Source organism: Mustela nigripes, chromosome 11 (genome assembly GCF_022355385.1).
Source record: "Mustela nigripes isolate SB6536 chromosome 11, MUSNIG.SB6536, whole genome shotgun sequence".
Lineage (NCBI taxonomy): Eukaryota > Metazoa > Chordata > Mammalia > Carnivora > Mustelidae > Mustela > Mustela nigripes.
The window spans coordinates 6,088,105-6,110,685 of record NC_081567.1 but is presented as its reverse complement, the minus strand read 5'-3'; the positions used below and the strand labels follow the sequence as shown (position 1 = coordinate 6,110,685).

The window sequence follows — 22,581 nt, the reverse complement described above, 5'->3', positions numbered from 1 at the left end:
ACCATTTAAATAGTCTTTGCTCCATTTATTCTGCAGAACCTGATTTTGGTCTTCATGGATACTAATTGATCTATTATTTTGTGAGGACATAGAGTATATCCTTTTAGACCTTCAAGCCATTCTGAAATTACATGTCCTTAGGCAAAAACAGCATATGTGGCTAAAAGAAATCCATTTTCTTATAAATACTGGATCAGAAACCTTCTCTTGTCCACCCAATGAAGAAGAATTTCTAGCCCTGCCTTTAACTGGTGTAGGGCAAGTCACTAAGCCCATCTACATCTGCTCCCCCCCACAACTCCTCCAGCAAAGTGAGGAGCTGCTCTGAAATTCTCCACATGTGGGGAGACCACAGGTAGACTATCCACCAGGCAATGACGGTGACGTCTTAAAACTTTATGGAATTCCCCTTGCATTTCTCCAGTAAGAGGCTTGTTGCTCTCAGCTGCTAGGCTGCCAGGGCAGGCCAAGTCTCCTTTGGGAGATTAAGTGTTAAGTCCTACAGAATGCTAGAAGAAACTTGGCAAGTGCCTAAGTGTTGTGCATAATAGGCTCCGTGCCAGGTTATCTTGTTTAAACTTCACATTCCTAAGATGCATATACTGTTATTATTCCTCATTTAACAGTTGAGAAAACAGGAGGTGAGATAGGTTAAGTTGCCCACAGTCCCACTGCTGAGAAAGTGGAACCCATATTTGTCTGACTTCAAAGTATATGAATTAGACTTATTTTATTTAATTACAGAGGTGAAGAGTAGATCAAAATGAGGGCAAAATACAGGGAGACATATTCTGGTTCCATTTTATTTTGAACCACAACTGTCAGTCAAAACTGCAATGGGCTGCCTTTTTTTCACTGGAAGGATTCAGATACAAGCTGGATTACCATTTTTTCAGGGATGTAATGGAAGGGAATCTCCCAATTGGCTGAGAGTTGAACTAGACACTCTCTTGATTATCCCTTTGCACTCTAAAATTCTAGTTATGTGTAATTCTATGTGTCATTTGGGGTCTCCCAGGAAATTCACACAAAGCAGTTAGAGACCCCACCACCAGAGGGCAGTGTCTTCACAGTTGATCCATTTGTACAGAAGAAACCAAGTGGTTCCCACTGGAGCAGTTTAGGGAGGGCCGGGTGTAGAACCATCACAGGGGTGAAATGGGCCAGTGTGAAAAGAGAGAGAGAGGGGGACTCACCAACGGAATGTTAATATCCCTTCCTTTACCAAGTGAACAATGATTTCTGTCTGCCAGGGCGTCAGAGAGAGTCAGAGTACTTAAAGTCAAAGGGAAGACACTGTTTCCAGGGAGTTGGTGAGAGGTGCCATCTGAGGGCCGTGCAGTGGCAGGGAGCCCTCATGGTTCTCTCCAGTCCAGTCCTGCATCCAAAGACTAGGGAAGTGAGGGGAGAAACAGGGTCCGGATGTTAAAGGTGACAACGGAAACCCTCTTACATCTGGGAAGTTTGAAGGACCCAGAAATATTCAGCCTTGGAGAAGAGAGATCTTGGAGAGACATGAGAACTCTCTCTCATTGAGGTCCTTCTGCAGGGTCCTAGGTATCAAAACCAGGGTTAAAAAGTAGATGCCGCTAGGGGGCATGTCTCAGCTTGATTTAAGGAAAAGTTAAATTTTGATTTAAGGAAAACTTGCCTGTGTCTGAACATTTTGGGAGATGCCGAGGTAGAGCATGTGGGGGCCTTGTGGGTCTTTGGCCTGGATGGATCCTTTAAGATCCATTCAGGGATTCTGTAGTTTTCTCAGCTTTATGAATCTTGGTTAGTCTTCATATCTCTGACCCACCTTTTCAAAATTTGCAGTGGATCTCACCAAGATGGCATAGTTCTCATGGTTTCCAATAGAAGTAAGACTGTGAACTAGGTTATAGGGATAAAACAGAATTCTGACATATTGTAAAAATTGCCTTTGGATTTGGGAGGCCTTAGAAAAATAGTATTTCTTCACTTACAAACAATCTCCAGTCCATTTTCCATGTTTATTTTATTTATGCTGCATTGGGACAGGGCATTAAAATTGTCCACATGAGGAATTACTTCTAGAAAACAGCCAGGGCACACAGACATTACACATTCTGTCTTTGACGTGAACATGTAGGATCTCAACTAAAACAGACCCACTGTTACTGTTATCCAAGTGCTTACACAGCTTAGGCGGTCTCAGAGAAGCCACATTAATTTTAGTTCCTCTAATGGCTGAGTATTTACACCCTCAAACCCTTTCCCCCCACAGCTATCTTTATTCTGTAGCACTTGTCTCTTTCTGGCTTGCACTTTCTCTTGCATAGTAAACATTCTCAGGATATCCAGTTTTTCTATTTTCATGTTTTTCCACTTAATGGTCTGCTGTTGAGATCTGTGTCACCCTGGAAGAAAAAAAGAGAGAGGGTGAGAAAAACCTTGTAGATCAGAGCTGAGAGTTCTGACATCTTTGCTTCCTTCTTGCTAGAGAAACAATGTCCTCTGGATGCCTGGGCTGCTGCTGCTGCACAGGCTTCCTTCCTCATAATGGACACCATTATTGGGTTCATAACTGGTCCATTCTGTATGAGTTTGTAAAGGTTTAGAGACACCTTTGGGCCTGGACTCCATACAGGTCATCGAGAGGGCTGGAGTACGGTCCCTTTGGATACAGTACTCACCACGGGCCTGCCTGCCGCATCTCATGAGGGGCCCACAGGCTTGTTTTTCCATTGTGATATGTCTTCCCAAGAAAGAAAAGCTACTGCTCATCACATCCCACACATGGATTTAAAAACTTACCAAGATTTCCTTAGGGAAATTATAGAATACTTGTACCCCGTGAGGTCCTTCCCAACCTCATGCATGCTTGTCTTGCTAGCTTTGTCTCCCACCACTTCCAGCACTGTCCCCTCCTCCTGAGCGCCTCTGTCCTAGTCATGCTGTTCCCTTGTATGGATCTGACCTCTGCACTTTGGCATATATTGGGTCTTCTATCTGGAATTCCTTTCTTTATCTGGTGAGGGATTAATTTTACTTACTCTTGTAAATTTCCATTAAAAATGTATTCATTCATTTTACTTAATATAAGAAACAAATGCTTTTATAAAATACTTTGATCATGTATTTGGATGTCATGGCTGTATCAATTGCTGTAAAAATGTCTATAAACTTCCTCTCCATTTCTGTACTTTTGTTATCTTGGGCAGGTAACAGATGGACCACTCATTGAGTGGCACTGCCTTAGACTTTTCTTAGACTTTTTTTTTTTTTTTAAGATTTTTTTACTTATTTATTTGACAGAGAGAGAAGGAACAGAAGCAGGGAGAATGGGAGACGGAGAAACAGGTCTCCTGCCGAGCAGGGAGCCCAATGTGGGCCTTGATCCCAGGCAAATACTGAGTTTGGTCAGTATTTGTGGGACTGAATTTAAAGCCACTTTGGAAAATTAAACTCTTGTGGGGTCTTGGCTGAGTGTTGACTCATGTACTAATTTGCTTAAAACATCTCATGGCTACTGATGATGTGTCTAGCCTTGTGACCAACAAGGGGAAATGGGATAAAAAAAAAAAAAGCCTCGTCACACTTGGGTGCTGTTGGCAGGATGGTTGGCCTTGTGGTTTGGAGACAGAACTGTTGAATCAAGACCAGCCCCCCAGGAATATACAGTCACCAAGCCAGGGCAGAGGATCTGTTTCCTAACAGATCTAATCCTTTCCAGGATTAGATAGCTAATCCTGGAGGCTGAGACTTAGCAGGTGGAAGGACTGAAGTACCCCCTGAGTCTAGGTGGCACAGGAAGCCTCCTGGGTAGCCCCCGCCAAGGTGAAAGTTCAACAGATGGGACCCCTTGCAGGGTTTTGCCCCAAGAGGAGATGGTTATACATTAATGGTATATTCATCCAAAGGCAAGCCTTTGGTTTCCTTAACTTCTTGACTTCTAACCATTATTTAAGAGTTAGAGAATTAAGAAAAAGAGTATCTCCTATCTTTTGTTTCCTCCCTAAGCAAATGGTAAGAAAAGGCTCGGCTTGAATTCTAAGCTCAGTGGGGTTATCACTTTGGACTAAAACGCAAACTGACCCAGTACTGAAAGAGAGCTGTGAGTGGGGAAACTTACCCTCACAGGGGCTGATCTGTCCGGATGTTTGAGCACAAGGCCAGAAAAGAATGCCCATAATCCATAGAGTTTGGATCATTGTACACTGAGACTTCAGCTCCATCTCCTCCCAACCTAAACCAAATCCTTGATCTTGAGTGTTCTGTTTAATCCTAAACAGAGGGCAGCCTTATTCACCTCCATAGTAATCAAAATAGAAGACAGTTTGCCTTTCCATAGCACAGGGCTTGTATGACCATGAGCAAGTCACTAAACTCTGAGCTCATCTTCCTCATGTGGCAAATGGAGATATTTATGTATCTCTTTACCATAGGATAAATAAGATAGTGAGAAACATTACCATGTGCCTAGTTCTGGTAAAAGTAGGAGAAACTTCTGTTCCCTGGCTCTGTGTTTCTGTAAGGAGAGATTTCTGCTACAGCGTTGGTTCTAACACACCTGATCACACATCTGGTCACCATAGGGCTGGTTAAACCACAGATGCTGGGCCCATTTCCCAATAATGTCTGATTCAGTAAGTCTGGTGTGAAGTGTAAGAATTTGCATGTCTAGTAATTTTCCAGGTAATGCTGATATTGCTGCTGGTCAAAAAGACCACGTTTTTATGGAACCACTGCTCTGGAATAATGTTCTTCACCACTTTCCTCATCTTTCCCTTGCTCAACTCATGGGAAGGGGAGTGATTTATCCTGTGTTTGGAAGCAGGAACCAGGAAGGAAGGGATGACCCCCCCATCTGGTCTCTCCTTTTGGATCTGCTTGTAGGTTTGATGAGTTCTGGTCATCCCTCCCCTCAGAGTAGGGGCTGCTCCTTATGGAGCAGGGCTGTGGTGGTTCAGTTTTGCAAGTGCCTTAAATTCTGGGGTGAAATACAAGGATGACCAGGTTGGATACCCATTAAATTCTTAATCTAGAATTATAATAAGACTAGCATTTTGACTTTTATATGTTTGTTTCCTATTTTTTTTTCTCAGTTGCTTCTGAATGAAAGAAAATAAAGAAAGGACTATTTTACATTGTCCTCTATGGGACAGTGCTCAGAAATAGTAGCAGCAACTAATTATTATTATTATTATTATTATTAATGTAAGAAGTCTAAATTCAACCAGTATTGATGAAATCCTTAGGAATAATGATACTGTGGAGATGTGAAAGACGGGAAGTACACATTGGCTGTAAGCTTGGAAACGTCCTTACGGTTGTCCAGTGGAAACAAACATTAGCACCTGTCTGCCAGGCCTGATGTCAAGTGGCATCAGACATGGAAACTGCCTTCTAAGAGCTTCCATCCAGATGGGGAAGCATCATGACCTCTGGACCCTGTGTTACAGGTGGACAGCACCATGCCTGAGGGCTTTGGGAATGCAGAGTGAGTGTTGCCGCTGAAGAGACGGGAAAGCTTTGGAACTCCCACTGCATGAGATCAGGGCACACAGGAAGCATCAAAGTCAGAAGGAGCAAAGTAGGGTCAGGGAAGGGAACTTTGGAGCATGGGCATTGCGAGTGGAGTCCATACCTACTGGCTGTGGGCTAGGAGGTGGAGACCCTCATTCCTCGGAAAGGGTTTTGGAGGAGCCGGTCTTGGACACTTGGATGATCTCCACAGACGTGATGCCTTTGCCGGCCACGCGGTGTCTGGTGCGCAGCTTGTTCAGGGCAGTCTCTGCCATGCCAGCCCGCTCCTCGGCGTCATCCAGCTCGTGCACCGTCTTCCGGTAGCGAGCCAAGGTCTGGTTGGCCTGCTCCTCCTGCGACAAAGGCATGGCGGAAAACGGTGTAAACCTGGCTGCTTCTGCTTAAATGTGCATCGTTATCAGTTCTACACAGACGCATGAGAGTCCAGCCGTCCAGTACTTTTAGCTGATTCTTTTTTGTCCTTGACACCCTTATTTCCAAGTAAAATGACTCTGTGGCTGCTTCTGTCATTTGTGGCTTTAGATGTCAGCGAGTGGTGCCCCACTATGAAAGATGCGGATTTAGCGCAGTCCCTGGCCGCCAGCACTCACCTCCCATCCCGTCATCTCCCCCAAGAGAGTCATAGTGCTGCTTTGGTTAGAACCATATTAACTGTCAGCCTGGTCTTTATTGAGCCTTTTGGGAAAGGCGTTGGTTGTGTGGGTGGCTGATGGATTCCGTGCGGTAGCCCCAGAATTGGCAGTGAGCAAAGGCAGGGTCAAATATCTATGTTGGGGTGGGGGTAGAGGGGTGGTTGCTGCAATAGGTGGACCTGTGGTTTGGGGTTGAGACTCGAAGTCATCCTTTGCTAACCATTTAACTTCGATTTTAACATTTACTAACATCACATAAATATCCCACTCTGGGCTGTTTCCTCACCTGTGAAATAGATTAAGAGTATCAGTCTTCCCGCCTTGTATTGGGAGGATCAAATAAGGAAAGGGTCTTGCATGTAACAATAGGAGCAGGAAAGAGAAGTTATCCTGGCAGAGACCACAAGGGGCAGTAGAAGCAGGACAAAGGCCGCCAAGACCTTCCCGGTTTTAGAGCACAGCTTGCTGTGGGTACCTCAGTTAGCACGGGTGTTCTTAGGGGATCTTTTCATTTTCTACATGTTCTTATCTCCAGTGTGTGGTGTCAGTCTGCTTCCAACAGAATAGTGAGAATGAAGCGCCATGGACATAAAGCTCTCAGGGGTCATCTTTTGGCCAGTAGCAGATTCCTTCCCTGTGGCTAATTCTAACCAAGTCTTGAGACCTGGGCTGAGAAGGGACGGCGTATGAAGGGCGCGCAGTGGGCACCTACCGCTTCTTCGATCTGCCGCTTGTAGACCTTCAGTTTGTTCTGCAGCTTCTCCACCAGCTCCTGCATGCGCTGGTTGGTCTTGTGGTCCTCCTCGGTCTGGAAGACGAGCTCTTTGAGGCGGCGCTCATTCTTCCGCAGCGTCTTGACGGTCTCCACGTGCTGTTTCTGCTCACCGTCCAGCTCTGTCTCTAGTTCCTTGATCTGGGGGAGAAGAGAGGAACATGGCTGAGGGAATGCAGGTTTTTGGACTTGGGAGCTCAGTGGCCTTGGGTGGGGGTGTCACGGCTGCCATGTCCACTTCCTCCTCGGAGAAGAGCAGGCAAGCCCTGGCCAGGAGGGTCAGGTGGCTTTTGCCTTTCACACACTTGCTGTGGTTGTCATATGGGTCCCTTTCCCTGACCCTAAAGTTTTCTCCTCTGGGAAGTCAGGGAGGCCGAGGCCGGACAAGGTGACCGACCTCCTGGCCCCTCTAGCTCTGACACCCCACGGGTGAAGACTGAGGCTTGTTTTAAGAAAGTAATAAGGGGGGAACAATGTTGGAAATAGACTGGGCAGGCGAAGCACATTCTTGGGGAAAGGAGACCTAAATAAATTAGTGCTCTTGTCTCAACTTCTTTTTCCTTCCCAGCATCTGAGTAACCCAATTCCTCATCAAGCTCTGGGCATGATGGTTTTGGGAAAAGGCCCCTGCCCAGCCACAGGTCCCCTTTCTCTCTTCTGGCTCAGCTCAGGGGTGGCCTCACCCTGGCTTCCAGTTTCATGATCGTGCGCTTCCCTCCTTTCAGGGCCAGCTGCTCAGCCTCCTCCATCTTGGCCTGCAAGTCTTTGATGGTGATCTCGTAGTTCTTCTTGATTTTCTCCAGGTGCATGCAGTGGTCCTGCTCTTGCCGGAGTTCTTCTGCCATGCGGGCCGCCTGTGGGACAGGAGAAGAGTGGGGAGCTGGAACTGGGTTCCTGTGCAGTCTCAGTTCCTCTGAGAGATGCGGGACCTTGTCCGCTGGTCTCTGGAAGACCGAGTGGTGGACAAGGAAACCCTTGGGTTTGATGTGCTGCTGGGTTTTGGTAGAGGAGGTACCCCATGCTCCTGGGTCCCCCTGAGTGAAAGGGGAAGAGGCAGGCTCATGCACTCGCAGCCAGGCCTCCTAGTCCATAGACTCCACCAGCCTGGGGATCTCCAGGCCCTCCTTGCTGTCTCTTCCATGAGGCACAGAGCACAGAGGGTGGGAAGAGCACAGATCGGGAAGAGGAAGATGAAGGTCTGCATCCGGCCCCTGTGTGGCCTTCAGCAAGTCATTTTACCCTCTCATGCTCGCGTTCATTCATTCCACAAGTATTCATAGAAAATCTGCATACCGGGTATGGGTGTGTGCTTTCCGGACATAGTGCCAAATAAGACCAGCAATATCCTGCGCTCCTGGCATTTCGAACAAGTGCAGGGAACCAGGTGATGAGGTCTGTATTCCCGCATCTTTAAAGTGGGGTCTATGGTTTCTGCCTCTCAAAGCTGTGTGAGTCCCCAAAGGGACACTGGGGCAAAACCACTGGCAGCATGTCCTGCTGAATCTGCCCCTGAGCCCCCTGACATGAGACCCATCTTCCTTTCACTAACACTGTCCTCAAGGCTGGTCTAACACTGCTCCTTGCCAGAAGGCCTGCCCAGAAAACCCTACTTTCAGTAGCTTCTTTGACCCAAGCCCTAGGCCTCAATTGCTGATCTCTCACATGGTCATGTGTAACTTGTAATTATTCCTTACTTTCATCTGTTTGGGCTTTCAGAAAAGCCTCCAGACTCCTCAGAGCAAGGACCACAGTCCTACTGGCAGGTACCTATGTGTAGTGACCCTTGAGGGGTGGGGTGGGGTGCCCAGGCCTTTTCCACCAGGACCAGGCAGTGTCCACACTTACGTCAGTCATGGCTTTCTTGGCCCTCTCGTCAGCCGAGCGGAACTCACTGATGAGCTCCTCGTGCTCATTGGAGATGCGCTGGACATCTGACTCCAACTTGCGCTTCACTACCAGGAGGCTTTGGTTCTGGAGGGGAAAATGAAGACATCGCTGTGAGCCAGAAGTCTGCGCAGCTTTCCCGTGTCCAGGAAAGAAAAACAGCCCTCTCCCAGACACATTTGCCAGTGCCCCCCAACAGGAGATGGCCCTGGGCTTTCTGCCTGGGGTAGGTCTCTGCCTGCATTTTTCTCTGGGTTTTAGAGCAGAACTTATGTCACAAGGAGTCCAAGAATAATGTCATTTAGGCCTGGGGTAGGTGGCAGCTCTAGAACAATCCTGAACTCAGAGCTGGGAAAACCCAGGTTTAAGCCCCGGTACTTCCACCTACGTGGATAAATTCTTTACCTCTAGGCTTTGGTCTTATCTCTAAAATAGGGTTATAATTCCTATATGTCCCATGCACATTTTTTTCTTTTGGTGAATTCACATAAGATGCTTAGTAAGAATTAAGCTGTGCTGCTAAAGTTTTGCACTATCAGCCATACTGGTGTTACCACCAGCAGGAGATAAGGGTCCCCACTGTTGACCATGGGTCATGGTTTTTCATCTGAAAAGTGAATGTCAGACTTTGGAATATTCTAGATCCCTTCCAGTTCCGAAGTTCTGTCCTCAGCTACACTAGAGATAATGGTGATTCTTGAAATTGGCTAAGTCATCAGAATCTCCTGAGGAGTTTGAATTTAAAAGTTTAGATTTCTGAGGTCCCACCAGAGACCCACTGGATCAGAATCTCCAGGGGAGAGTCTAGGAGTCTTGGAAAGCTCTGAGCAACAGTGAGCCTGCACACACTGGAAATGGTTAAGATGTACATTTTACATTAGGGGCTTCTTGCCATAACAAGTCAAGTCTCCGCAGGTGAGTTCTGAGGATTTCCCAAGTGGGGACACTATCCTCCTCTGTTCTGAAGGGAGTCCACAGGATCTGGGCACAATCCTGGCTTGTCCCAGTGCCCCAAGTGTGGGTCTGCCTAGCACCCCCCCAGGAAGCCAGCATCCTACCTGGATGTTGACCTCGTTGTGCCGCTCTGTGATCTCTACCACCTCCTGCTCCAGCAGCTTGCGGGAGCGCTCGCTGCCCTCCAGGCTGGAGCGCACTTCCTCCAGCTCGGTCTGCAGCAGGCTCAGGCGCCGCTCCTGCAGGTTGTACTGCTCCCGCAGCTCCTCGTGCTGCCGAGCATCCTCGTCCATCTGCATCTGCAGGTCCTGGGGGGCAAGAGAACCTGGCCTGAGCCCACCTGTTGGGCCCTGGCACCGCCTGGGGCTGGCCAGGCCTTAGGGTGCCGGGATCTTCATGGACCAGGCTCAGCAGGGAGCCGGGGCAGTGGGGTGCAGGGCTGGGGAGGTGGAGGCCACAGAAGAAGAGAGTGCAAGGTGTAGACCTGCCCTTGGGGAGTTTACCGTCTGGTTGAGGCCTAGCTGGCCAGGGCCCAAGCATCCAGAGGATTTGTCCAGTGGGCAGTTAGCATGAAGCCAAGGCTTCATTACCCCTGTGGGCTAATCCACATCTCCCTTCTCCTGGTCCTACTATTTCTCTAGAGTGACTATCATTTTTTTTTAATACGAGTTTTATTTATTTATTTATTGCCTATCTGCAGGGATGTCTGTTTGTTGTGTCCATTCTTGTATTTCCTAGACCTAATACAGTGCCTAGACCAGGCGGGTCTCTAATAACCATGTGTTGAATGCGTACATCCAGCTACAGAGGCTTGAAAGACAAGCCTGATGATGGAGAGGGTTAAAGGAAGACTTCAACTCTGTTTATGTTTATTACTTAAAGAGAGTGGTGGTTAATAGTGTATTATGTTCTTCATTTTTCTGTGCCTAAATTCACTTTTAATAACCAAAAAATGACTTTAAAAACTAAGACAGGCCAAACTCTCTCTTTTCCTATCTTCTTCCCTCTTTGCAGTGGTCCAGGATATGGACTTTTGTGGCTGGGGCCTTTCACGTATGCAGTCCCCAGGTCTCCTGTTCCCTGGACTGTCAGCCTCCCCCCGTTGTCACTTCCGTGCCTCTGTCCCAGCTGCAGACATGCACAGTCAGCTTCCTGGAAGCCTGTAAACTTGGGAATGGCTAACTTTGTGATTAGTTCTTCCTCCTCCCAGATTGCTACCTTGATTTGCTGTTGCAGCCTCTTCAGTGTCTTTACAAGTTCGCTGTTGTTCTTGTTGGCGTGGTCTAGCTGGATTTCCATCTCATTCAGGTCCGTCTCCATCTTCTTCTTAAGCCGAAGCGCCTCTGCCCGGCCCTTGGCCTCTGCCTCCAGGCTGGCCTGCAGTGACTCAATTGCGCGCTGGTGGTTCTTCCTGCAAGTCCAAACAGAGAAGGCTTTGGCATGCTGGGCCCACTGGTCAGGGTGTGCTAACCCTTGCTAAAGAGGTCTGAGAGCTTCAACATGGATATGGCCACCATATTTGAAATTAGACTGTATCTCCCCTTAAACATGTAAGTGGGGGAGCATTGTGGTTTGGGAAACAAAGGTTAATGTTTACCACCTATCTTTTGGGATCTCAAATCATTTAACATGAGAAACAGACTTGCAAGGAAACTGAGGCTCCACGATGACAAAAAACATGCGAGAGATTTAGCACGTCATGGAGTCAGGATTGAAACCCAAATGCTAGCCTGTTTTTTAAATGACAAAATGTGAGCCTTGGCCATACGAGTCAGTTTTAGGTCTCTCTTTAAAACAGCAGTCATCGCTTGATTGTGTTTACTATATTTAATTTACTGTAATCAATATAATGAACATTTTCACAAAGCCCTCATATAACCTGTACTAATCTCCTTCCACAGAAGGGGACCAGAGGAGGTAATTCAGATGTCCAAAAAACAGTTGTTTCATTGAGGGAAACAAATGGGTAGCATGTAAAGATCCTGTGTCCTGCCCCACATTCTGTTCACCTCTGCTCCACCGGGAACACCTTCCACGTGCTTGCACATTACTGGATTTGCAGCACTTTGAGATGTATTCAATTTCTAAACATGGGAGGAGGTATAACATTCTCAGAAGGGAATAAAATTTTGATTCACTTTGACTTAAAAAGTAAATTCAAGAAAAACTATATAAAACAGGTTGAAAAAAAAATTAAAGAAGATCTAAATAAATGGAAGGACATTCATGTTCATGGATCAGAAGACTTCATGTTGTCTAGGTGGGATTCACTGCAATCCCTACCAGAATCCCAGCTAACTTCTTTGCAGAAGTTGCCAGGCTGATCCTAAAATTTATATAGAAATGTAAGGGACACAGAATAACCAAACAATCTTGGAAAAGAACAAATTAGAGGACTCACTCTTCCCAATTTCAAAGCTTACTACCAGGCTGCAGTAATCACAACATTGTGGGGGTGCCTGGGTAGCAATGTTGGGCATTGTACTCTCGGTTTCATCTTAGGTCATGGTCTCAGGGCTGTGAGATTGAGCACTTTGTTGGCCTCTGTGCTTGGTGTGGAATCTGCTTGAGATTCCCTCTCCCTCTCCCTCGGCCCCTCCTGCTTGTGCTCTCTCTCTTAAATAAATCTTTAAAAAAAAAAAAAAAAAAAGATGACTTTGTGGTCCTGGCATAAGGGCAGACCTATAGATCAATGGAGTAGAATTGGGAATCCAGAAATAAATCCTAGTCAATTCATTTTGAACAAGGTTGCTAAGACCATTCAGTAGGGAGAGAAAAGTCTTTTCAGAAAGTGATTCTGGGACGACTGGATATCCACATGCAAAAGAATGAAGTTGGACCCCGTACTTCACACCTTCTATGAAACTTACCTCAAAATGGATCAAAGACCTAAATGTAAGAGCTGAAGCTATAAAACTCTTAGCTAATCTGGGAAACATAGACAGAAATTTTTGTGACTAGATTAGGCAATGGGTTTTTAGATATGATACCTAAAATACAAAGCTACCAAAGAAAAGAAAAACAGATACATTAAACTTCATCAAAATTATAAACATTTGGGCTTCAGAGGGTATCATTAAGAAAGTGACAAGGAGGGGTGCCTGGACGGCTCAGTCAGTTAAATGTCCAAGTCTTGATTTTGGGTCAGGTCATGATCTCAGGGTCCTGGGATAGAGTCCTGCACTAGGCTCCCTGTTCAGCAGGGAGTCTGCTTGAGATTCTCTCCCTCTCCCTCTCCCCCAGCTCATGCACAGACACATTCTCTCTCTCTCTCTGGAAAAAATAAATCTTTAAATAAAATTAAGAAAGTTAAAAGGCAACCCACGGAATGGGAGAGAATAGTTACAAATTATATATCTGATAAAGGAAGGGTCTAGTATTCAGAATATATAGAGAACACTTATAACTCAACAATAAAAAGACAATCTGGTTTTTTAAATGGGCCAAGGACTAGAATAGACATTTCTCCAAACAAGATATAGAAGCGACGGATAAGCACATGAAAGATGCTCAGCATCGTTAGCTATAATGGAAACACAATTCCAAACCATGGTGAGATACTACCTCACATCCACTGGGATGACGGTGATAAAGAAGATAATGATAAATGTTGAAGAAGATCTGGAGAAACTGCGGTCCTTAACACTGGGAATGTAAAATGATGCACCTGCTTTGGAAAATAACCTGACAGTTCTGCAAAAAGTTAAATATAGGGGCGCCTGGGTGGCTCAGTGGGTTAAAGCCTCTGCCTTCAGCTCAGGTCTATGATCCCGGGGTCCTGGGATTGAGCCCTGCATCAGGCTCTCTGCTCAGCAGGGAGCCTGCTTCCTCCTCCCTCTCTGCCTGCCTCTCTGCCTTCTTGTGATCTCTGTCTGTCAAATAAAAAAATTTTTTAATAAAAAAAATAAAAAGGAATGAAATACTTCCTGACACATGCCCCAACATGGATGAAGTTGAAAACATTCTGTTGAAAAAAGCCAGTCAAAAAGAATCACATACTGTATGATTCCACTTACATGGAATGTCCAGAATAGGCAAGTCCAAAGAAAATCATTGGCTAGATTAGTTGTTGCTTCAGGCTGGAAGTGGGGGTGGTAGGGAGTTATGGGGGCATGACTGCGAAGGGATATGGGTTTATCTTGGGTTTATCTAAACTTGTAGTGATGATTGCACAACTTAAAACCATTCAATTTGGGGCCCCTGGGTGGCCCAGTGGGTTAAGCCTCTGCCTTTGGCTCAGATCATGATTTCGGGGTCCTGGGATCAAGCCCCACATTGAGCTCTCTGCTCAGCAGGGAGCATGCTCCCCCCCTCCCCTTGACTGCCTCTCTGCCTACTTGTGATCTCTCTCTCTGTCAGATAAATAAATAAAATCTTTTTTTAAAAAACTCCATTCAATTTTTTCCTTGCCATGGGCACACTGTATGTAAATTATATCTCAAATGTGTTGTAAACTCTCTCTTACACATGCATGTGCATGCACACATGCACACACCACATAGTGGCATAGCTAGGTATTTAGGGTGGGGGTCTCATTTAGCCTGATGGCTGCAGAATCATGAGGCCTTTCTCCCCAGTGGCTCCCTACGTCCTGCAGGAGTGATTGTGGGCGATGTTGTAAACTCAGGAAGCCACAGTGCGGAGAGATTTCAGACAGGCAGTTCAGGAAGGGTGCCAATGTGGACAGTTGCAAGTGTGTTGATCTTTTCAGAATCACAACAAATCATATTTCTGTAAACCAGAACCTAGTGCTGAGTCTAAAAATTTCTTAGAACCTCAAGCAGCACCAGAGGACACTGGATTGAAAAGGAATTTCCAAATCCAGCACTCCTTGGCACCCCAAGAGATCAATTTTTTTCCATGATGTGGTGGATGTTCTCTGAAGGTTCATGAATGTTAACAGTAACATAGCTGTGTGGCTTCACAGGTTACAATGTATTTCATATCTACCTTCTCATTTAATCTTCCCCACACCCCAGAGCTGGGATGAGGAAGCCATCATCATTCACATCTGTTAGATGGGACAGTTGCACTGATCTCACAGGGGTTTTTTCCTAATTTTTTTATTGTTGGAAAATGCTCATTTCATGAAATTTCCTATGTTAACCATTTTTAGGTGCACTGTCCTGTGGTATTAAATATATAATGCTATGCCACCATTGCCAACATCCATCTCCAGAACTCGTTCTATCTTATAAACCTCAAATCATGTCCCCGTTAAACACGAACTCCCCATTCTTCTTTCCCCCAGGAACTACTGTTCCACTTTCTCTTTTTTTTTAATTAAAAGATTTTATTTATTTATTTGACAGAGAACACAAGTAGGCAGAGAGAGAGAGCGGGGGGTGGGGGGGAAGCAGGAGCCCTGCTGAACAGAGAGCCTGATGCGGGGCTTGATCCCAGGATCCTGAGATCATGACCTGAGCCGAAGGCAGAGGCTAAACCCACTGAGCCACCCAGGCGCCCCTCGCTTTCTGTTTCTATGACCATGACTGCTCTAAGTACTTCCTGTAAGTGGAATCATACAGTATCTGTCTTTCCTGACTGGTTTTTTTCACTTAGTATAATGTCCTCATGGTTCATCTATATTATAGCAGGTGTCAGGATTTCCTCCCTTTTTAAGGCTGAATAAAATTCCATTGTATGGGGGCACCTGGGTGGCTCAGTCAGTTGGGCTTCCAACTCTTGATTCAGGGTCAGGTCATGATCTCGGGGTTTGGAGATGGAGAGCTGCGTTGAGCCCTGCACTGGGCTCCGTGTTCAGCAAAGAGTCTTATTTCTCTCACTCTGCTGTCCCTCCCCTCAACTCATGCATGTGCATGTGCTCTCTCTCTCAAATAAAATCTTTAAAAAATTAAATTGTATGCACATAACTCATCTTTTTAATCCATTCATTTGTCAGTGGACATTTGGGTTGCTTTCATGCTGTAGCCCTTCTGAATAATGCTATGAACACAGGTGTAGAAATCTCTTTCCAAGACCCTGCTTTCAATTCTTTTGGGTAGATACCCAGAAGTAGAATTGCTGGATCATATGTTAATCTTACTTTAAATTTCATGAGGCGCCTCTATACTGTTTTTCACAGCAGCTGTACCATTTTACATTCCCACCAGAGGTGCACAAGAGTTCCAGTTTCTCCACATCCTTGCCAGCACTTGTCATCTTCTGTGTTTTGGATTGTAGCCTTCCTAATGTGTATGAGGTTGTATGCCATTGTAATTTTGATTTGCATTTCCGTAAGGATGAGTAATAGTGAGCATCTTTCCATGTGCTTATTGGCCATTTGTATATCTCTTTGGAGGAATGTCTAGTCAAGTCCTTTGTCCATTTTTGAGTTGTTATGGGTTATTATCTCATGGGGTTTTGTGATCACTTAAGTACCATATTTCAAAGTATTCACCTAAGTTGCCCAAGGTCACGTGACTAGTGGGCGGCAGAGGCCTAGGTTTCTGGACTCTACTCCATCATGCTACCTCAAGTCAGCCTCCCATTGCCTTAGCCCCATACCTCGTAGCTTCAAATTCCTCTTCTTTCTCATGGATTCTCCGGTCGATGTCAGCTTTCACCTGAGCCAGTTCCAGCTGAATTCGAATCACCTTGCTCTCTTCAACCTGCCGGGAATATAAACATCAGACTTTCTGGCCAAGTAGGTGCGTGGTCCCTGGCCAGGGGTCCAGCCTCCCAGGTGACGACCATGTGGTTACCTCCAGGGAAGACTCAGCTTCCTCCAAGGCCACCTGGAGTTCTTCCTTCTCAATCTCCAATTTTTTCTTCAACTTCTGCAGCTCGTGCACACTCCGTCCTCCCTCACCCAGCTGATCAATCAGTTCCTTTATCTCCTCTGAGGAAGGAATATTCTCATTAATAAGACACATGAGGACCACCAGCTTCCCAGGGTCATCGCATGTGGCATGGACAATGCAACGTCAGGGCAGAAGCCGGCACTCCTAGCCTCACTGTATCTAAAGAGAAACAACATACTCCCAAGTCATAGACTCATGGAGTATCAGAGCTTGGACATTGGACAACAGTGGGTTCAAGCTCCTCATTTTATAGTTGAGAGACTGAAGCCCAGAGAAGAGTGAACAAACACAGAGCAGCTTTGGGGCCAGTGGCCAGGACTCCCCGGGACTGTGAAGCCTTCTTTTCTCAGGGAGCCCCTTCTCCCCTCTGCTTCCCCACCACCAGGTTTGAAAACCAACCTCAAAAGAAAAGGCAGGATGATTAGAGCCTTTCAGATCTCCTTCCTCATTTGGGAGACCTCTCTCGCCCACCCAGAGGAACCCATAGGGACCTAGTTGCTTGGAGCAGTCACAAATCTCAGCCCACAGCCAGAGGTGTCCAGAAAAATGCAAGTGTCCTGATTAACCTGTGACCAAGCTCCATTTCTACATCAAGCCCCTCTGAGTTCAGAGAAATCTCATTTAATCCAAGGTCTCCCCACCTGGGTTTCTAAGTTCCAGGTGGGGTTTAGAGAGCACGTTCAGGGCATCATCCAAGTCTCAGCTGTTGGTGTCCCTCATAGACACCCTGTAGCCCACATGGCTTCCCATCACCTGTCACCTGAACATAGTGGCGGTTTCCAGAACATTCCCCACTGGACTGCTCTGGGACAACCAGCAGCGCTGTGATGCTGCTTCACCCCCTCTCAGCCCAGGCAGGCTGTTTGGCCACTCTCCTCTGTGGCTTCCACCAGGCTGAGGCTACGTTACAAGTTTTTGTTCTCACCTGTGCTTCATCTGCCAGGTGAGGTGCATATCCCTCTAAACCCCTAGGTTACCAGGGAGTTTTATCATCTGCACCAGGAGCTGGTGCGAGGGTGTGGGTGGGGAATGGAGTAGAAGTGGAGGCAGGGCCCTGGGCCATCGGCAGGGCCCCTCAGCAGGGCCCCTCAGCAGTGCCTCATCATCACCTTCCTATTTTCTGCCATCTCCTGGTCCTGGCAGTCTTGGTCTGGGTGTTCTGGTTGTTCTTCCCCAGTCTTAACTCATGTATTTACGTTCAAGTCCTCTAGTACTTAGACTTCTGAGGTTACAAATGCAGATCCTTCCTATCTCAAATGCTGGGTTCTCACGATTCTCCCCTGTAAGCTGACAGCTCCCCAGGGAGGGACTTCTAGGATCTTGGGCAGATTTGGGGGACAATCAGGCACCTAACCTGAATGGAGGAAACCCTGTATTGACTGATTTCATTTGCTGCTCAGCAGAACAGGGATCCCAAAACAGCTCTTGAAAATAAAAATACAGACATCTCTCACGCAACTGATTTGGGGATTAGAAACGTGCACCTGCCATAAAAGCAAATAAAGCAGTCTGATCTCTGAATGGCGAAATGACCCTCAACAGATAGCATTCTTCCAAGAGTATCTAACAGAATGAAGTTCCAGCCTGAAGCCTCCGATACGTAAGAAATCATACACGTAGGGCACCTGGGTGGCTCAGTCGGTTAAGTGTCTGCCTTCGGCTCAGGTCTTGGTTCTGGGGTTCTGGGATCGAGGCCCGCATTGGGTACCCTGCTTAGCAGGGAGTCTGCTTCTCCCTCTTGCCCCCACCCCTACTTGGTCACACTCCCCCTCTCTCCCTCCTCTCTCTTAAAAATAAATAAATAAAAATCCTAAAAAATATTCTTACATGTGTATGTATATTATGTACGTATGACAGATGTAAGGGCTCCGTACACAAAGGGCTCTGCGGAGCCCCTATTTGTTCCAGCCACTCTCTTGAGTGAAGATTTCACACATCTTCACACCCATCTTACAAGGAAGACATCATATCCCCAACTTACAGGTGAGGAAACTGAGGCATGGAAAGGTTAATTGCCTCGCCTGCTTGAAATGCTGCTGCTGAGTGCCCGATTGCTTCTACAAGGTGTTGGTAGTATGTATTTATCGGGTGTCTACCAAGTGCCGGGTGCTCAAAGCCATGACACGCTCAGGAGGAAGGAGGCCCCGCCTGAGTCTTTGTCCCTGTCCGCAGACTCACCCTGCAGAGTCTTGTTCTCCTTCTTCACGGACTCCAGGTGCTCCAGGGACTCCTCATAGGCAGTCTTGATCTTGAAGCTCTCTGTCATGTACATGCGGCACTCCTTCTGCGAACTGTCCACTTCCACCTGCAGCTCCTCACACTTCTGCTGCCACTCGGCCAGCATCTTGTCGAAGACCCGTTGCTTCTTGTCCAAGGCAGCGGCTGCGGCATTGGCCTAGGGAGAGGTGGGGCTGGTCTCCGCGGGTCTGACTTTCCAGCCCCTTCCCCTCCTCAGTGCTCCTCCCCAGCTTCCCTGCCCGTCCCCAGTTAACTGTGGTGACCACAGACTTCTTGAGGTCTGGGAGATGATTCCACATGTACGGCACCAGCACGGGGCAGGGAGTCTGGAAGGAGCCACACCCCTCACATCTACTATAAGACGTATGACCTTCGGCAGTCCATCTTACCGTCCTGGGCTCGGGTTTTCTTAGGTGTAAAATGAGGGATCTGGGCCACAGCAGCCTTACCAGATTTAAAACATTCACCCAGGGATGCCTGGGTGGCTCAGTTGGTTAAGCCACTGCCTTCGGCTCAGGTCATGGATCCCAGGATCCTGGGATCAGGTCCCCCATCGGGCTCCTTGCTCAGTGGGGAGCCTGCTTCTCTCTCTGCCTCTGCCTGCCGCTCTGCCTGATTGTGTGTTCTCTCTCTCTCTCTCTATCTCTCTCTCTCAAATAAATAAATAAATAAATAAATAAATAAGATATTTTTAAATAAATAAATAAATAAATAAAATATTCACCCAACTCTCCATAGCTTATTTCTCTGTAATTTACTAATATATGTTATGTGTTACTCTCCAACTCAGGCATGGGTTTGGTGGTTCTTTTTCTTGTGAACCAAAGCTGATATTTCTCAGATCTTACTTTTCATAGGCCTTTCACCTTTTTTCATAACTGTCTGGCAAGTATGTATTTGCTGTGTTGCAACATTGGAATTTGTAAATTTCTGCTTAATTTCTTAATTGCAGGGGGTGAGGGAGCAAAAGGTTATCAGGTTTTGGGACTATTCTCACGTGGATATGATCCTCTGCCTATATGCCCTATCTAGACCAGGACCAGGCTGCTGTGTGCCAGTGGAAATCGTATTTAATCTGGCCCAGAGACTTGCAGATCTGTCTGAACCTGGGATGCAAACAAGAATACTTAGCCACACAAAGTGTATTGGATGTGGTTTGCATGAGGAAAAGGGGAACAGAGACATGACTGGCTGCCTGATTTCCTGGGACTAAGTTTTGTCCTCATCACAGACCTAAATAGAATAGTGGCCCGTTGAGTGTTAAGATCGGATGGGGGCCTGTGTCCACGGGGCCCGAATCCAGACCCTGTGCTCCCTCCTGTTGGACCCCATTTCTTCTTGCTAAGTCCAGGCATGTGATCATTTTATCCAACTCCGTTGGGTCCCTTGGATCCAGTGATTATTTGACTCCCTGACCTTCTCCAAGTCGATGGTGAGGTCCTCGACTTCTGCCTGGAGTCGCTGTTTATTTTTCTCGAGGGAGGCAGCCCGGGCCTGGGCAGCTTCGGCTGCCTCTTCTGCTTCCTGGAGCCTGGCGGCAAGTTTCCTCCTGTGGGCGAGGGCACAGGGAAAGGCCTGTCAGGGAAACACACAGGAGCCCTTGGGCTGGGGGCTGGGTTTGTAGTGCTGAGCTCTGGCGCCACAGCGGAGAAGATGCAAATGAAATGGAGAGTGTTTAGAGGAAAGCAGTCACTGTCCGTCTATCCGTCCATCCGTCCGTCCATTCATTTTTCTGCTCTGGGTCAGGTATCATTCTAGGCATTAGAGAAATAGACCAAGACCTCTGCCCTCATGGAACTTCTGCTCTAGAAGGGGGATAGACACAGAGACGTAAGCACCGTGGAGAAAGTAAGGTGGGGAAGGGGACACACGAGCAGAGGAAGAGGACAAGGACCTTGCAGGGGTCTGGGGAGTCTGGGGGTCTCCTGAGCTTTGGAGTGGGACCAGGCGGCTCCTAGATGCTCTCAACAGAAAATAGGAAAGAGCTAGAGGGCAGGAAGTGGGGAGCTGTAGGATGTAGATTTAGGATCAATGTATAAAGAGCTTTTGATAAGAGATTGATGTCAGCTGGAGCCCACTGTGCTTATTGCTGTCTATTCGCCACAAATCCCAGTGGGCAGGAGGCCCCAGCAAGCAGGCCGGCGTCCCCTCCCTGCCTGCTGCAGGATGGCTCACACACACCCATGGGCAACCAAGTCAGCCTGTTCCTATACAAGAAGGTGGCTCAGATCCACATTCATGTGTCCACTCTTACTTCCTCAGGCCTATCAAGCAGAGTGTCCACTTCCCTAGTTTGCAAACGAGGAAGAAAGGTCACAAGATTTGAGGGCATTTCACACAGAGTGGGAGAACTGGCAGAGTGAGGGCCCTTTCCGCTGAGTGTGGTTCGTGTCCTCCCAGCATCACCCAGAGGCCCTGCCCCAGACCCACCAGACCTGTGGAAGCTTCCCAAGCACTTAGGGGCAGAGAAGCCCTGCCTGGAGGTGGAGACCCTGCTCCTGACCTCCCTGCAGCCCTGAGCATTTTAGGGCAGAGGCCGTAGAGAGCCTTGAAGAGGAAACCCAAAGGCTGGGTATTCTGCTGAGGGCACAGAGTGGCCTTTGCTGTCCAGACACGCATACCCCTTTTTAAGAGGAGCCTGAGAACTGCCTTCTCCTGGCTGTGTTCCTGGCCTCCGCAGTGGCTGATGTGGTCAGACCCCCAGCACCACCCCCACCCCAGCCTTCCGTGCTCTGCAGTACAGGGTGACCCTCACTTGGTCTCCTCCAGCTCCTCGGTCCTTTGGATGGCATCTGTCTCATACTTGGTCCTCCAGGTGGTCACCTCAGTGTTGAGCTTGGACACGAGGCGCTGCAGCTCCGACTTGCCTCCCTGCTCCTCCTCCAGCTGCTCTTTCACCAGGTCTAGGTCATGCTTGGTGTTGGCGAGACTCACCACGGCCGCGCTTCGAGACTGTGGGGACCAGCCGAGACCATCAGAGGCCCTGATGGTCCCTATGGCCGCCAGGGCCATCCCTCAGACACATACCATGTTGGACCAACATTGCAGTAAGAGGCACACCACAATCTTGTAGTTAACTTTTTAACTTGTTGTTGAATCATATTTTTCATGTTCCTTCTACAACTTTATAACTTGTAACTCTTCAGAGGGACAGCTCCGTCACCCCAACCCCATCCCCAAACCAACCTTGGATTCTTCATCCAGTTGCCTCTTGTAATCGTCCACCTGCGACGTCAGGGATGTCTTTATCCGCAGAATCTGGTTGAGCCGGCTCTGGGATTCCTCATACTCCCGGCTCAGCTCCCCATTTTCAGCTGGGTGAGAAGGGGATGGGAGAAATATTGGGTGAAATTGTCCAAGCACCGCCAACTTCCGGCGTCCTGCATGGGGTACGGGGCTTCTGATCACGAAGTCCCAGCCCCTGGCATGAGATACAGCAAAGCGGTTCGAAGGAAACAGTGGGGCAGAGAGTGTTTACTTTGAAAAATTAATTGTCACGGTCTCCAAACCTACACTTTTGTTGTCTGTGAACTGATTGTTGGGGCCGGAGGCCAGGAAGGTGTGCATGAGCCAGAGAGGACGAGCAAGGGTTTCTCGAGATTTGTGGCAAGTTACCTCATCTCACTGACCTTCCCTTTTCTTATCTGTCAAATGGGGATATTGATTTTCGGAAGTATTCAGAATGTGGGAAATAAGGCCACAGGAGGCCAGCCGGTTCCCTGGTGTCGTCCTGCAACATTGTCTGACTGGCCTGTCTAGGGAGAGTTTCCTTCTCTCAGGGAATAGC

The 22,581-nt window shown here is 47.5% G+C and overlaps 1 protein-coding gene across 1 annotated transcript in view; it reads right to left on the bottom strand.

Moving 5' to 3' along the window:
• Positions 1 to 2,013: 2,013 nt before the first annotated feature.
• LOC132027145 (myosin-16) overlaps positions 2,014 to 22,581 on the bottom strand; it is a 60,332-nt gene continuing 39,764 nt past the window's right edge. The window contains exons 31-43 of the mRNA XM_059415920.1: positions 21,981 to 22,108; positions 21,550 to 21,746; positions 20,211 to 20,343; positions 18,735 to 18,951; positions 16,458 to 16,594; positions 16,261 to 16,364; positions 10,972 to 11,164; positions 9,858 to 10,061; positions 8,761 to 8,886; positions 7,599 to 7,769; positions 6,856 to 7,056; positions 5,612 to 5,843; positions 2,014 to 2,381 (exon numbers count right to left, since the gene is read on the bottom strand). Of these exons, the coding sequence (XP_059271903.1) occupies positions 5,643 to 5,843; positions 6,856 to 7,056; positions 7,599 to 7,769; positions 8,761 to 8,886; positions 9,858 to 10,061; positions 10,972 to 11,164; positions 16,261 to 16,364; positions 16,458 to 16,594; positions 18,735 to 18,951; positions 20,211 to 20,343; positions 21,550 to 21,746; positions 21,981 to 22,108 (2,012 nt within the window). The 3' untranslated portion in view covers positions 2,014 to 2,381; positions 5,612 to 5,642. The remainder of the gene's footprint in view (positions 2,382 to 5,611; positions 5,844 to 6,855; positions 7,057 to 7,598; positions 7,770 to 8,760; positions 8,887 to 9,857; positions 10,062 to 10,971; positions 11,165 to 16,260; positions 16,365 to 16,457; positions 16,595 to 18,734; positions 18,952 to 20,210; positions 20,344 to 21,549; positions 21,747 to 21,980; positions 22,109 to 22,581) is intronic.